Here is a 15,736-nt window from a genome sequence, read left to right as displayed (position 1 = left end):
TTTAAGTTTCAGTGGACATAGTAGATGTTCCTTCTGTGTATATATTCTCTAACTCTGCCCAAACTATCTCTCTCCGTATCAGCCTCGCTTGTTAGCTACTGTGGCTGTGATGAGGAACCTGAGGGTGTTACTGTACCTGCAGATGCAGAGCCATCAGGGAGTGCTCTACATGGCTTAGCATCTTTAATTTGAGTGAAGGATTTTTGTATTTTAAAGATTCAAATCAGATGAGAAACCTCATCCCATCCTTATCACATCCTACCCATTTAGGACCTGACGTGCTTGACCCATTTTAAAATATAGCGCCATCCTGTTAGGCCTGGTGATCCATGGCTTCTGCCACACGTCGGCTCATGGCTGCCATCTTGTGGTTATTCCTTGACTCTTGAACGTTGTGTGGAGGACCACAGGAAACCCTGCTCTGTAGAAGGCCACAGGGGCTTCAGCGTTCTATCCAAAGCAGTGTGAAAGATTTCCTCCCAAGGAGCTGAGCATGTTGCCTGCACAGCATTCCTGGGCCATCTGGCCTGGGGAACGACAAGCTGTTCGATCTGAGACAGCAGAGTCTTGCATACGTTGTTCGGTGATGTTGGATTCAATGAAGCTGAAGGAATCAGCAGTGATCGTGGGGCTTTCTGAAATCTCTACACAGTAAATGGCTGACTCTGTTTGTGTTTTCTCTCTAGGTATCTCTGCCTGAGCGACGCACTCAGTTGCATCGGTTAAAACTCTCAGAAGATGAGCAGTCTGTGTACAATGTGCTCTTTGCAAGATCAAGGTATGAGTGTCTGAGAAGGAGGGAGGATGGTGACTTCCCATCCTTTCCAATTCTTATTTTCATCTTACAGTGAAATCTTATTAAGCTAGGAGTTGACTGTCTGGGCAAATTCTGCTTTCCAAATAATTTCTGGCTGTGTATATGCTAGACACTTTTTGGAAATCTCCTACCTTTGCACTCCCATCATTGCAGCTCCACCATTGTTGTAACAGTGGGATCACTAGTATAAACAGATCATTGGTGTTTTTACCACCATGTTAAACACTGCTAGGAGCAGCTCGCAGTGATACAGTGGTTAAAAACTCCTATGACTGCCTGTGCCCTGTACTACCACCCTGAATGTTAGTGTAAAATGGCGAGAGATTTCTGTGACCTTACCCAGGGTACAGGACTGTTAGACAATTGTGTCCCCTCAGTTCTCCAGCCTGGGGTGCCTTTTACACTGCTTTGCTGTGAGAGCAGCCACTCCTGGCTAGCTCTCACACAGCCTCTAGCATGTAAACTATTCCCAGCTGAGTTATATGAGTGCTCTTAGCCAGCCACTCCTGAACTATATTGCAGAGTGACACCAGCAAATTCCCAGTCCCAGACTTGTCCCCAGACATGTCTTGTACTGCCCTGCTCTTTCCTTCTGGACAATACAAGCTCGTCTAAAGTTCATAATTTCATTAATAAAAAATAATATGCAAATACCATATCTCAAATGGAGTTTCCCAAACACTTCAATCCAAACACATGGGTTTAGATAAAACAATAAAAAAAAAAGTTTATTAACTACAGAAAGATAGATTTTATGTGATTACGAGTAATGAGGCATGTAAGTCATAATTGGATACAAAGAAATAAAAGGTTAAATGCAAGCTAATACCTAACTTAATAAGCTAAGTGAATTTACAGCAAAAAGGTTTCTCTTACAACATGCCGACAGCAATCTGGCTAGATACCTCCAGCCAGGACCCCTCCCGCAATTCAGTTATGCTTTTGTCTTTCAAACATGGTTGATGCCATGAGAAGAGATGAAGGGAGAGAGGTGATTTGGGGCTTCTGTTGTTCATTTTTATAACTTTTCCTCATTTTTAAATTGTTTCCATGGGAAACCCCAGCTGTTCCATTGCCAAGAGGTAAATTTCTCACTCGCACCCTTCTTCCTGCCAAAGAATGGCCGCTTAATCAGGTGATAGTCCATTTGATTATCTTGACACCTGGGGTTAAGGTGCTGGCTACCCTTTTGTCTCTGGGGAACTAGTTTGAAGCTATTTCCCTAAACTTGGAACATGTCTCAGTAAGTCATACAGTAAAATATTATAACTTTACGTACAATATTTCTACACATATTTTACAAGAACAGTAATGTTCAGCAGATTATGAGCTTTCAAATGATACCTCACAGGGCATACTTTGTCCAAGATTTATCATAGTTTTGTAAAAGTGGTGAACATCAGGGTACAGACTGTTACAATTTCCCAGAAGAATACGATGTAGACAAGCCTTTTGGACTTCCACAACTCTGCAGGTAACATCCTAGTCTTCTTCAGACTCTCTCTCCCAGACCCTTACTAGTGATCTGGATATCCTCCATAGTCCCACCTATTTTGGAGGACTTCTACCTTGTGACACCTCCACAAGCCTTCAAAGGATCTGTGTCTCAAGAAGGCTAATTTTTCTCTGCCCATAGTCTTTATACTCATCAAATAGTTGAAGACTATGCTCTAGCTCCCCAGGCTTGTGGTTTACCCAAGCGATAAATACCCAGATTTTTAAATCTTTCTTCAAGACAGTCCCTCCGACCCCCGATACTCTTTGTTGCCTTGGATGCAGTATTCATATGCTGTTGCACCAAAGAACTATATATACAAGGGCGTTTCTCCTCCTTGCATCGTGACATGCTTCTGTGTACACAACCCAAAATTGCATTGGCACAAACCAGTTTCTAACTTGCTGCCCACTATTGCCCCTACGTCTCTTTCAGCATCACCACATTCCAGGTTTTTCCCTCCAGTTGGGTATTTTTCTCCAGATGCTTTTACTCTTATTTTGCACAAAACATTATCCATTAGGCCTTGCATTCCTAGGAAAATGAGGTTATTTGGGTATTTTTGATGGTGAGAATTCTTCCTCCCATGCTCTCTAAAGTAGATCTCCATTCCAGCCTTACCTGTTTGTCTGAAACGGGATTCCCTTGAAGGTGAATCACAAAATAACATTAACTAGAGACATGCTAACTTGCTTGCTGGTGAAGCTCATCTTGTTTCTCCTTCCTCACTCCAGTTCTTAGATCAGAGGTCCCCAAACTGCAGGGCACCGCCCCCAGGGGGGTGCAGAAGAATGTTCAGGGGTGCAGGCTGGGGCCTGGGCCAGCCTCCATGGGGCGGGGAGGGAGCGCCCTCTGACCCTGGCTGCCGGCCGAGGCTCTGCTTCTGGTCCCGACTCCAACCAGCTTTGGCCCCAGCCTCATGCCCTTACCCCTGTTTGCATTCTCCCCTCCTGGAGCTGTGGCCCTGCACCCAGCCTCAGCTCAGGAGAGGGGGTGGTGGACAGAGGTAAGGGGGCACAAGGTGAAAAGTTTGGGGACCACTGGCTTAGATTGTAAACTGTTTGTGGGACACAGGTTGTGTCCAAATATTTATCTCTAATTTCTCCCTCGCATAACCCTGCTGTCTCTTTCATTTTTGCCAGGTCAACACTACAGTCCTATTTAAAGAGACAAGAAGAGCAGACGAGTCATTGCAGAGAGTACTGTGGTGCTAACCCATTTGATAAAGGTTAGAATAGAGGCTGCAGAAATGTTCTGTGGGGAGTGGTTTTTTAAATTATTAGGAAATTCTCCCTTAAAATTAAGAGGGAGTGCAGAGCAGAGAGTGAGAGCTACGACTCCTGAGTTCTCAGCACCTTGGGGCTCTTCTTTGGAAAACAGCTTGACTGCTGCCCTTGTGAAGATTGTTGCTGTAGAATATGCAGGGGGAATGTTTGGTGTGTGTCTGCGAAGCCTTTTTCTGGCAGTGCTGTTGCCAGGCTCACCTTTAAGGTATAGGGCTCTGTACGCTGCATATCTGTTTGCTCTGGGTAGGAAAGGAGGCGTGGTGCAAGTTACAAAGTACTGGTATGGCAGGTGGTGTTTTAAGCAATGTATTGTAGTGGTTAGAACAGGGGACTGATTCAGGACTCCCAAGTCCTGTTCACACTATGTGGTGTTGGGCAAGTCACTTAACATATTTGGGCCTCAGTTTCCCCCTCTCTGAAATGGATATAATATCTGATCAACGAGGGTATTGAGGATTAATGAAAGGTTTAACAGAAGTACAAAGTGTTAGCATAATTTATTTAATCTCTTGCTTCTTGATGTCTTGTGTAGGAACATACCAAGCCCAGCAAAACACCAGTTTCTGCTAAACTGCAGTTTACAGTTTACTTTTACTGCAGTTTCTGTTTACTGCAGAAACACCAGTTTCTGCTAAACTGTGGTTCTGTTCTGAAACAGTACTTTCATTTTCTCTTGTTGAAATATGACTGGCTGATAGAGCTGCTGTTCTGATATGCCTCTGAATGTTTTCTGTCTTTTTCTTCCTTCCTAATAGTAGTACAAGAATTTGGAGCCACTCGAAAGGATTCCCAAAGTGACTCTCATGTCTCAAGTACTGTCCATGTCTTGTCCATGCTGTTGAGACTCCGCCAGTGTTGCTGCCATCTTTCCTTACTAAAAGTGGTAACTATGCTGTCTTGTACTGTGATTAATGTGGTGTATAGAATGAATCATTTTAGAAGCACTTGATTAGAGCAGAGAGCAACTTTGGCTATAATTCCTCTAATTCCTTGAATGGAACTTCCAAAGAACTCACAGGTACAAGAGGATGTTTATGTTGGTAACTCATTTGGGAGCATTTTTCCCTCTGAGGTCAGTCCAGTTCCCCATCATGGTTGGCTAGGGGAAACCAGCATTTCTACATTAATTAATGCTCCTTTCTTGTTTGATGACTTATACAATTACAGAGGATTACAATGCAGACATTTACTATAACCTTGCAATATGGCATAGAGATGTTATAAATAAGATGAATACAAGCAGCATCCTATGAGCATTTCGTAATTCTAAACACATTCTTATAAATCTAATACCTATTTTAAGAATACTAACACACAGGTGAGCCAGACTTGTTTCCAGCTATGCATTTGTCAGTGTTCAGTGAAGTGTAGGGGCCTTGCCATGAGCTGGCACCTGGTCTGCTAGTATCATAACAAACTTGTAAAGTAAAGGAGAAGTGTGCTTTTTTTTGAACCAAACCAGTTTTTGCAGAATATTTGAAAGAAACCAGCAACAACCTAATAGGAAACTTTTCCTGATGTTCAGCCCATACTTTTCCTTAAAATTTCTCTTATTTAAGCTTACAGGCCCCTTGGTAAATTCTTCTCCATTCTTGCTGTTTACTTTGGCAAATATTTGTTGACTGTTGTTGTCCTCTCTTCTCTCCTAGTCTTAGCCAGTTTAGTTGGCTGCTAAATTTTTTCCTTAAACTAATAATTTTATTTTCCTTCTCTTAATCCACCTGCGTTCATCTCTTTCTTGTATTGAGGTCCGAACACTGCACTGTAGAAGCAGTCTTAGCAGAATCATATTAAGAGTCATATTGCCCAATCCATGACATGATCTTTTATTTGCTGTCCCCTACTACTCCCTTGGTTACGTACTGAAGCGTCATGCTTGTGAACGCCACAATCCTTGAACTGGTCGGGGCATGTGGGCCATCTGGTCCTGGCATGTATGCTAAATGAATTGGGGGCATTGTTTTAGAAATTCCTGGTACTAAAAAATTAATGGGTCTGCAGTAGGCTGCATTAAAGAGCTGGTTAAGCACTGAACATTGCGGATGTGGCCTCCACAACTGAGCATCTTACCAAGAGGCCAAGCGCTGCACCTGACTTGTGTAATATGGAGCGGATTGCAACATCTTTCGTGTTAGGCCATAATTTCTTGTGGTTCTCACCTTTCAGATTTAAGATAAAAGTGGCCGGCACAGGTTACATGGTAAAGCTCTGTAGGCCACACTCATGAGTTCCATTCCTAGGTCCAACACCAACCCCCTACCTCAGTTTCCCCATCTGTAAAATGGAGCTAAAGCTTACCCATCTTATAGGGCGGCTTCAGGTGTGAAGCACTAGAGACTGTGCTTCACCACCCTCTAAACTATATATTTCAACGGTAATGTGGAGATCGAGCATGGCTTTATCTCCTGATTATAAGAAGCGGCTCCATCTTGTGGGTGTACAGCCCAGGGAGGAGGCAAGCTCAAGAAGTTCTGCTAATAGTACGCAGATGATGCTTTCTGGTTACTATCTGCTGGTGTGCATGTGGCTCTCATTCCTTACTATATCTGCTTATTTACTCTTTTGCAGGCCCTGGATCAAGCTAACTTGAACAGTGAAGGCCTTTCTCTTTCCCTGGAAGAACACCTCAGTGCTTTGACTTTGTCTGAACTCCAAAGTCCCGACTCAAAATCTACCGTCTATCTCAATGGCAAGGCTTTCAGCATGGATCTCTTTGAAATCACCAGAGAAAGCACTAAAGTATGCTGTCTGTGGTTCTGTCGCCTCTCTTGGGAGGCCTAGATTTCAGCATTTTCATATATTTGTTTTAAGTGAATTTTGGTAGCATGATATGTTTACAGTTGTCTAGATGAGTGGGTCAGCAGTTTGGGCATGGGTAGGTGAATGTACAGATGAACCTATTTCAGGGAGATTCCAACCTGTCAAACTGCACAGGAGGCCTTTAAAGGAAGAGTGCCTGCAACAAAACCACCAGGACACACAGGATCTACCATGGTGGTGGACTCTCAGTGCCCATCTCGAACATTAGACCCTTGAGACAGTACAGAACTTCTTGGTAGAGGAAGGGAGGTGGCAGCAAAGTGGTCTCTAAAACCTTTAGATAACGGGTGGGAGAAGGGGAGCAATACTAGCCTGGGTCCACATGGGATGCTTGATTCCTACAAAACATGTTTGTAACTCTTGATTTCTTATGATGGTTTCTATGTCTTGTGGTCTTATTACTGTTACGGGATAAGACTTATCTAAAAAGTCACAGTAGCTACAGTAAAAAGTTACAGAAACAAATTACAACTTACATGCTTTTACGGAGTTAAATTACCCTTTTGCAACATCCTAGAGTGAACGCTTACATTTTTTCACTCCATGTAACTTACCTCAGGGGTTCTCAACCAGGGGTATGCATACCCATAGGGGTACACAGAGGTCTTCCAGGGAGTACATCAACTCATCTAGGTATTTGCCTAGTTTTACAACAGGCTGCATAAAAAGCACTAGCAAAGTCAGTACAAACTAAAATTTCATGCAGACCATGACTTGTTTATACTGGTCTATACACCATACACTGAAATGTCAGTACAATATTTACATTCCAATTGATTTTATTTTATAATTACATGGTAAAAATGAGAAAGTCAGCAATTTTTCAGTAATAGTGAGCTGTGACACTTGTATTTTTATGTCTGATTTTGTAAGTAGTTTAAGTGAGGTGAAACTTGGGGTACACAAGATAAATCAGACTCCTGAAAAAGTTTCAGTAGTCTGGAAAGGTTGAGAGCCATTGCCTTAGCTAAACCAAATGTCTGTGGATTATTAACTCTCTTTAAAATAGCGTAAGTTTGTACATGAAGGCAAAATCAGATTTACAAAGTATCAGTTAACATCCCATGTAGCTACCTCAGGCAGATAAGTGGGAGACCTCACTTAAGTCTGGATTCAGCCTTTTCTGTGTATATCCAGTGGTAAAGTGCAAGCCGCCTTCTGGCTCCACAGCAAGTCGACTAACTTCTTTTCCTGCAGCTATCGCATCTCTTGGCTGAACTGAAGACCATCCAAAGTCACTCGAAATCCCAGAAGAGGTAAGTGTGGTAATGCCTCTCTTTCTGGGGTGCATTTTTGTGGGCAGGAGGAAGAATGGGTAAGATGATCAGATACAAAAACCCCTCGGAAAGTGAAATGTGGACAGTATCACAACATTTCAAACTGTTGGCTGTGTGTGAAAGCACGCAGAAAGCTAAAGAGGAGATTTTGAGGAGAGGAGACTTTGAACGTGGTTGGGGAACTAGATGGATGTGAATTCAGGGTTAAAGCATGTTGAGAGTCTTTGAGGCAATGTGAAAACTAGGTGGGCAATATTCTCCTGGGTATAATAGAATTATTTTGGTCATACCAAAGAATCTGGGAGAAGATACTTATAAAATTAAAACATCATGGGATGGGGTAAATCTGTGTTTAAAGTCAGAATTTCCCAAACTTTTGAAAGCTGAGCCCCACTTCAGAAAAATGAAAACAATCCCACCCCACTTCAGCCTTGCTGTGTTGCTGAACTGCTACAAATCTTAATGTGTAAGTCTTTCATGGCCCTCCAGCCAGTCCTTCGCACCTCCCAGGGAGACATGTATCTCACTGTGGGAAATGGTGATTTAGGACGTGAGGCAAGGAGGTCTGGTGTGTGGGAGGACGCAAGACTGACACGGGGCAGGGCAGAATCTCTTTCAAATAAGCAATCTGATTCTCTCATGAGAGAGACCTCAGGGGGGGAGGAGCTCCCTGATCTATAACTTGTTGTAGATAATTTTCTTTATTACATAAGTGCCAAAGAGTGAGTATGGGTGGGAGAAGGGAAGATTGATTCAGTTTAATCCATAAGTGATGCATGTAGGTGTTCAGATCCCACAGTGCTGCGTGCCTCCTAAGAACCTGGTTAGAATAGAATGTAGGAGCAATTATCACAGGTCTTCAGAAATATATATTCATATGGTGAGATTAGCACCTGTGCTTCTGAATACCCGACTGGTGCTCCGAAGAGCTGATATAAATCTCTAAATGCAGGATTTGGGCATCCTATTAAATGGGTCACATATTTGAAAATACTGGAGAAACTCTTTGCAAGGGACTGTTCCAGAACCGTTAATGTTTGGTGCAGGCTGGGGGGAAATCTCCAGACTATTCTGTGTCAGAATAGTCTTGTGGAAGGACTTCTGACTGCTGTGAGAAACAGCTTGCTTAGTCTTTCTGCCTCAGAATAAACACACTGTGCTCAAATGGCCATTTGCTGGAGGTGAGGTTGCCATTCAGTCACCCCTTGCTCTTTGGTCAGGTTGTTAGTAAAGAGGAAGAGTCACTACCTGCTCTATCTGGAAACTGGTGTCTGGTTGTTTTTTTTGGTTTTTTTTTTTTTTTGACAATTTGTGTGCACAAAGCACACTCAGATGTATGAGGAAGAAATCAATTTATCTATGCCCAAGTGCTTGCTTGACTTCCAGGCACAACTGCCAGAATTGCACATGCAAATCAAGTGTCTGCTAGGTCTGATAATACAGTTCTGGATTTCTAGAATGCACAGCCTCCGTCACTGCTCAGATACCTCATCTCCATCTTGAATGTAAGCCACTGATAGCATAAATTTCCAGACAAGATCAGATGAATCCAGAGTGTGATTGTCTTGTAGGGAACACTGCAAAGCTGCCTTCAAAAAAGCCTTTCCAGTATAAGAATGACCTGCAACAAGCACCTTTCTACCATTAAATCCCCCCACTCCAAACAAACAAATCAAATCAAATCCAAAAACCTGACCTACCCCAAAAAGGAAAGAGAGCCAGATTCCATGACGTTCCTCATGGGACTTTGCTGTTGATTTTGGTGGGAAGCACTCCCATACTATGGTGAGGGGCAGCAGTGTTAAACCCTAAGATAGAGAAGATAAACCGATTTAATTCACTCTTAACGTGTCGGGGGCAAGACACGACCATAGTAGGGTTGTTACAATATCTGATGCTTGTTTTGGACTCTCTCTTCTCTCTCTCCAGCGTCATTGTGTCTCAGTGGACGAGCATGTTGAAGATTGTGGCCGTGCACCTTGACCGTCAAGGGCTGAAGTATGCTACGGTAGATGGCTCTGTCAATCCTAAACAAAGGATGGATTTGGTGGAAGAGTTCAATAACAATCCCAAAGGGCCTCGGGTATGAAATGGGATCAGGAAAGCTGTGTTCAATGCAGCTATTAATAGCTGGGGTAGTTACTTTTCTTTGACTGGATTTGTGGGCCAGATTCTATAGCCGGCATCAAGATGTGTGTTCCTGGTGGGAGGGTGGAGCTGTAAAGGCCAGATGTCAGTAAATGGGAGCAGTTCTGGCATAGACACTATTTGGTGTTACGCTTGCTTTAATCTTCTGTAGTAAGAATGCCTGGCTCTCAGGCCAGTTAAAGGCTTGCAGGTACCCAATCGTACCAAAGCCTCTGTTAACATTAAGCTGTATCTGCAAGATTGAGGGTGTGGGGGGTAGGCAATTCAGATCAGGCAGAAACTGTCCCTATCTTACCCCGCTGCAGATTGATGACGTAAAAGATTTATTGGGTCATACTCCTCCCAGGACATGGGAGCCATTGTAGGATTGTTTCCTACAGCCTCTTCTCCAGCACATGTGGTACTTCATGCAAAACCTCAGTTGTTCAGTGACCTATCACTGATTTCCGGAAAGGAGAGGGATGTTAGGCTCACTTACAAACAGAGCCAAATGGACACTACAGTATTTATTAGACTTCACATGCCAACCCAAGTCTAAGGACAAGAATGCTAAGTCGGCGGGGGTGGGGGAGAATTCACACTTCACCTCTGTCTAAAACGGAGTGACCCAATTGAGACATTTGTAACTGGCTCATTCAGATAGAAAAAATGTATCCAATGCCATGGCAGTTTGGAGATGAAGATTTCCGTCTCATCTATGACAGCTTCCGAAATTCGGTCTGCTGGGTAGTCTGAGTGCAGGCGGAACTTTTCTCCGTGCACGTGGTTGTGTTTGTTTTTTTCCTAAATGTTTTGTGGAGGTTTCTGCAATTCAAACTGGACTGGCTGTTCCCTCTAGAGTTAATCCATGTTTGGAAGGGGCAAACACCACAGAGAATCTGATGACATTTTAACTAATCTAAGGCCATGTCTGCACTACAGCCCTTACAGCAGCACAGCTGCTGTAAGTTCTCCTGTGTAGCTGCTCTCTGCCAATTGGAGAGAGCTCTCCTGCCAGCATAGTTGAATCACCTCCAACAAGCAGCATTAGCTATGTCAGCAGGAGAGCGTCTCTCGCTGACATAGCACTGTCCCCACCGGCACTTTTGTCAGTGAAATGTATGTCAGTCAGGGGAATGTTTTTTCACACCCCTAATTGTCAAAAGTTTTACCCACAAAAGTGCTAGTGGAGACAGCCTTACTCAGTGGAGGTTTGGGAGAGCCACAGGCTGATATCTGCAAAATGGATCTTTGCTCCTTGCAGTTCGTAACCTCAAACTAAGAGGCACTGGGTCCCCTGATGGTGGAGATGTTAAAACAGTGCAGGATACCAGCTTCCCTCAAACAAGCAGTTGTTAGGTCCCCTGATCTAGCAGTCATCTCTTGATATCTACCATCTGTTGACTGTTAGTGTCTTCAGTGAGATGAGTTAGAGGAGGTATTGATCCATTTCCTAGTGCACAGGAGATCCACATTGCCAAAATTCACAAAATGGATGGTAACTGAACTTCCTTCACACTTAGAGGTCATCCCTCCCAGTCAGGAGAAATATAGTGATGCATGGGGGAAGCCTGCCCTACTGTTCTCCAGGCTGTACAATCTTCAAGATAGGTTCAGTCTCCAGAGTTGTCAATCCAATTTCTGCTGCACTAAACACACACAGACAAAGCAGTTTGTATAATCTTTGTCTTGAACCAAAATCTAGATTAAATGGGGCATTAACTTGTTTGTGAATGGACCCCTTAAAGCAGACAGATTAATTTACCTTTATATTTGCACTGGTGCCACCCCTATTGGAACACTGTGTCCAGTTCTGTTGCCCACAGTACCAGAAGGAAGTTGATAAGTTGGAGAGGGTTCAGAGAAGATCCACAAAATTATTGAAGGATTAGAAAACATGTCTCTTAGATTGAGCTCTTTGAGTCTATCACTATTTAATTTAGTTGAACAAAAAAAAAGGTTAAGGGGTGACTTGATTATATTTTATAAGTATCTACATAGGGAACAAATATTTAATAATGGACCCTTCAATCTATCAGAGAAAGGTATAACAGGATCCAATGGCTGGAAGTTGAAGCTAGACAAATTCAGACTGGAAATAAGGTGTAAATTTTGAACAGTGGGAGTAATTTATCATTGGAACAATTTACCAAGGGTTGTGGTGGATTCTCCATCACTGACCATTTTTTAAATCAAGATTGGATGTTTTTCTAAAAGATCTGCTCTAGGAATTATTTTGGGGACGTTCAGTGGCCTGTGTTATACTGGAGGAGATAATCACAATGTTCCCTTCTGGCTTTGGAATAGATGAATCTATGAAAGTAACCTGTCTTTCTGTCTTATTGTTCTTTGTTGAAGGTGATGTTGATCTCGCTCCTGGCTGGAGGCGTTGGCCTTAACTTGACTGGAGGAAACCACCTCTTCCTTCTTGACATGCACTGGTAAAGTGAGATGGAAACTTTGAGGGTAGACTGGCTCTTTACTTCAGCATGGGTAACTTGAGTGCTTACTTGAGAGAAGGATGTATCTGATTGAATGGCAGAACACATGCTCCTACTTTTCCATCCCTGAAATTACTTGCCTGTCAAGGCAAAATGTTTTTAAAATGAAACTTTCAAGAATAGTTCAACTCATGGCCAGTCTGACGCCCACTGCTGTGAAAAATGGCAGCAAAGCTCCACTTGGTAGCTAAAACAAACCATTAAAATGGATAAGAACAATACAGAGGATAAATGCTTCGTCTTTACCCTGGAAACGATTAGAGAGGTGCCTATCCCAGAAGTAATCTGTTCTGAAAATAAAAATATCTGAGGCTGGGGGGGCTTGTTTTGGAACAAATGGATGTGTGATAGATTTAGACAGCAGCCAGTCACCATGACTGGAGAGCATACCTCCAAGAGCTCTGTAGGAATGTGAGAATGGAGTTTTGGAGCTACTAACGAAAATATGCAATCTTTCATATAGATCAGCTGCTTATATTGCAGGTCTGTAGGGGAGCAGTCATTCTAAACTGTTAGTAGAATTATGGTTTGTATTATGGTAGTGCCCAAAGGCCCCAGTCATAAATCAGGGCTCCATTGTGTTAGGTGCTTTATAAATACAAGAGAGATGATCTTTGCCTAAGACTAGAGAAGACTTTTAAGGAACTTTGAAGAGATCTAACAAAGTGAAGTGAATGGTAACTCAATGGTAGATGAAAATTTAATATTGACAAGTGCGAGGTGACATGCATTGGTACCAATAATTTGAACAACTCAGTCTTGTTGCAGGGTTCCAAAGTTGCTAACTGCTTGGGGGGAAAAGAACTAAGCTTGCCACAGTGACATCTAATGAAAGTATGCAGCCAAATGTTAGGATGTATAAGGAGTAGAATGCAGAGCAACCCTAGGAATATTAAAATTCTATTATGGAAGTCAGTGGTTCACCTTCCTCTGGAAGACTGTTCAGTTCTGGCCATCCCATCTCTTAAAAAAAAAAAAAAATGGGGGCGGGGGGAATAGAGAAGAAATAGATGGGTTTCAGAGATAATTTACAGACTATGACGATGACAGTCTTGTAGATACCTAGAGATAAAAAGATTAGCAGCATAGAGAAAATCCTGTGTGGCGAGAGACTGGAAGGATTTGCACTCTTCAGTTTAGAGGGAAGAATGAGAGTGGATGCAGTAGAGAGAATCAATACAAAGAATGGTATAGAGAAGGTAAATCTGCCTGTCCCATCTTACCGTCTCTCATACTATCTCTCACAAGAACAAAGGAGCAGTCAATGCAATTGAAAGACATTAAGAGTTTTGTTTTGTTTTTTTTTTAAATATAATCTTCAGGATATAAGCCAACTACTAAGCAATAGGGGTAAGGAAGACTGTTATGGGCAGCTTATACTTTAACTGTCCACTAGAGTTGGTCAAACAGAGGGATATGTTTTTCATTGAAATATTATTGAAAAAATTGTCCCTTTTTTATATTAAAAATAATCAAGATTTATGAATTTATAACCAGCCTTATTATTTATTATGCAGTTTCTTGCACCTTCCTTTGAAGCACTTGGTACTGGCCATGGTCCGACAGAAAAACGAGACTAGATGGACCACTGGTCTGGTTTTTTCTGGTCTAGCAATTCCTGTGTGTAATGCAAGCAGCAGTGGGGAAGGTGGTAGACCTTCAGCAGGGGCGCAGGGAGAATCTGATTTGCAGTGCATTGTCAGGTATTCAGAACAGTAAGGGAGCTTGGGAGGAGGTCAGGTTTCTTGTACAGAGGGAATAAGCAGCATGCTGGGGCGAGGGACACATGAGCTGAGGATAGGGATGTTCTTCATTGTTTCTAAGATTAACAAGCCACTAGACTGTCTGAGCAGTTTTCTTACCTTGCAGGAATCCTGCACTTGAAGACCAGGCGTGTGACCGCATATATCGAGTGGGGCAGAAGAATAACGTGGTGATACACAGGTCAGGGTCAGCTGTTTTTAAACTCCCGAGTTAGCAGTGCACATGACAGGCAACAGCCTTGCAAAGTCTTGGCTTCCATGAGGGGTGAGATGGGTTTGCTCTGACGTTTGTTTCTGAACTTCAGGGCTGTGCACAGGATAGATATGCAAAAAGAAAAGGAGTACTTGTGGAATCTTAGACTAACCAATTTATTTGAGTATAAGCTTTCGTGAGCTACAGCTCACTTCATCGGATATGCCGTGTCATATGATTGTTTCTGGAATTTGCCTCCTGATTGCTGATCTGAAATTGTTTTTCAACAAGTCAAAGCCCAAGCCTGCTCTTCCCCTTTAATAGCTTGATGAATGCCTTGAGTCTCTCCACTGCTGAGTGCAATTCAGCCACCAGCCCATTTGCTTTCATCAAGACATTCATTATAAGGACAAACAAATATAGTTCCATGTGTTTAATATGGTCTTCAAACTCTTGATTCCATATGTGGCCCTCTATTTTTGGAAACCCTTAATATCAATAAGAACAATGATTCAAGGAGGGATTGGTCAGGGACTCAGATTTCTTTCCTTATAATTAAAAATTTAAGTTTCAAATTACAAACCTATAAACGTTTAGTAGGATAAATGGTGGTGGCTGCAGTGTGAGTCTGACATTGTTGGATGACAGGTGCTATAAAAATGATTTGCTCCCCTTTTCTTGAAAACTAGGCAAGTCACTGGAAGTTGAAAGGGGGTGGAAGCCTGAAATGCTGATGTTTCCAGAAATTAGGACAATGTCGTGCTTTGTGTTTTAGGTTTGTCTGTGAGGAGACAGTGGAAGAAAAGATTTCACAGCTCCAAACCAAGAAGAAAGATCTGGCTCAACAAGTGCTGTCGGGCACAGGAGACTCCGTCGCCAAACTCACCCTGGCTGACCTCAAAATTCTCTTTGGCATCTAACTGCCTCTTACAGCAAAGAGCTTAAACACGATCCAGTGCCTGGAGGAAATCAGGGAGTTCTCATCAAAGGGCCTGTATTTAAAGTAGCTCGTTCTTATGGGAGCAATAACTAGAATTGTTATAAAAACTGCTCCAGGAGGAGAAACTACGGGATTTTTTGAATTGTTTTGCATTCAAGTTAGAAGCACTACACAGTAAAAGACTAATAAAACTATACATAAATTGTTTTAATACTTCTGAGTCAAACTGATTCTCTGTAACTACAGTAACTCACTTAAAGTTGTCCCGGTTAACGAACGTTGCTGATTAATTAGAGAACATGCTCGTTTAAAGTTGCGCAACACTCCCTTATAATGTCATTTGGCAGCCGCCTGCTTTGCCCGTTGCAGTTAGCTGATGGGGGCTTGGAACCAGGGTGGGCTGGCAGTCCCCCTATCAGCTCCCCGCTTCCCTAAGTTCCCTGGGTGGCAGTTGCCCAGCAGGCTATCAATTGCCGGCAGTTCATCTGTCCCTCCCCCCACTGCCATGTGCTGCTTC

At 42.8% G+C, this 15,736-nt stretch overlaps 1 protein-coding gene across 3 annotated transcripts in view; it reads left to right on the top strand.

The window, feature by feature from the left end:
* TTF2 (transcription termination factor 2) overlaps positions 1 to 15,432 on the top strand; it is a 35,053-nt gene extending 19,621 nt beyond the window's left edge. For 2 of the 3 annotated variants that reach the window (XM_073307902.2, XM_073307891.2), the window contains exons 15-23: positions 687 to 778; positions 3,455 to 3,540; positions 4,354 to 4,481; positions 6,167 to 6,337; positions 7,616 to 7,674; positions 9,625 to 9,778; positions 12,181 to 12,263; positions 14,193 to 14,267; positions 15,055 to 15,432. In XM_073307902.2, coding sequence (XP_073164003.2) covers positions 687 to 778; positions 3,455 to 3,540; positions 4,354 to 4,481; positions 6,167 to 6,337; positions 7,616 to 7,674; positions 9,625 to 9,778; positions 12,181 to 12,263; positions 14,193 to 14,267; positions 15,055 to 15,199 — 993 coding nt within the window. In that variant the 3' untranslated portion in view covers positions 15,200 to 15,432. The remainder of the gene's footprint in view (positions 1 to 686; positions 779 to 3,454; positions 3,541 to 4,353; positions 4,482 to 6,166; positions 6,338 to 7,615; positions 7,675 to 9,624; positions 9,779 to 12,180; positions 12,264 to 14,192; positions 14,268 to 15,054) is intronic. The other variant, XM_073307912.2, reaches the window with a different exon arrangement.
* Positions 15,433 to 15,736: the final 304 nt, after the last annotated feature.

The sequence above is a fragment of the Lepidochelys kempii genome, chromosome 1 (genome assembly GCF_965140285.1).
Source record: "Lepidochelys kempii isolate rLepKem1 chromosome 1, rLepKem1.hap1, whole genome shotgun sequence".
NCBI lineage: Eukaryota > Metazoa > Chordata > Testudines > Cheloniidae > Lepidochelys > Lepidochelys kempii.
The sequence above is the reverse complement of the archived record's forward strand: the minus strand, read 5'-3'. Positions and strand labels throughout refer to the sequence as shown.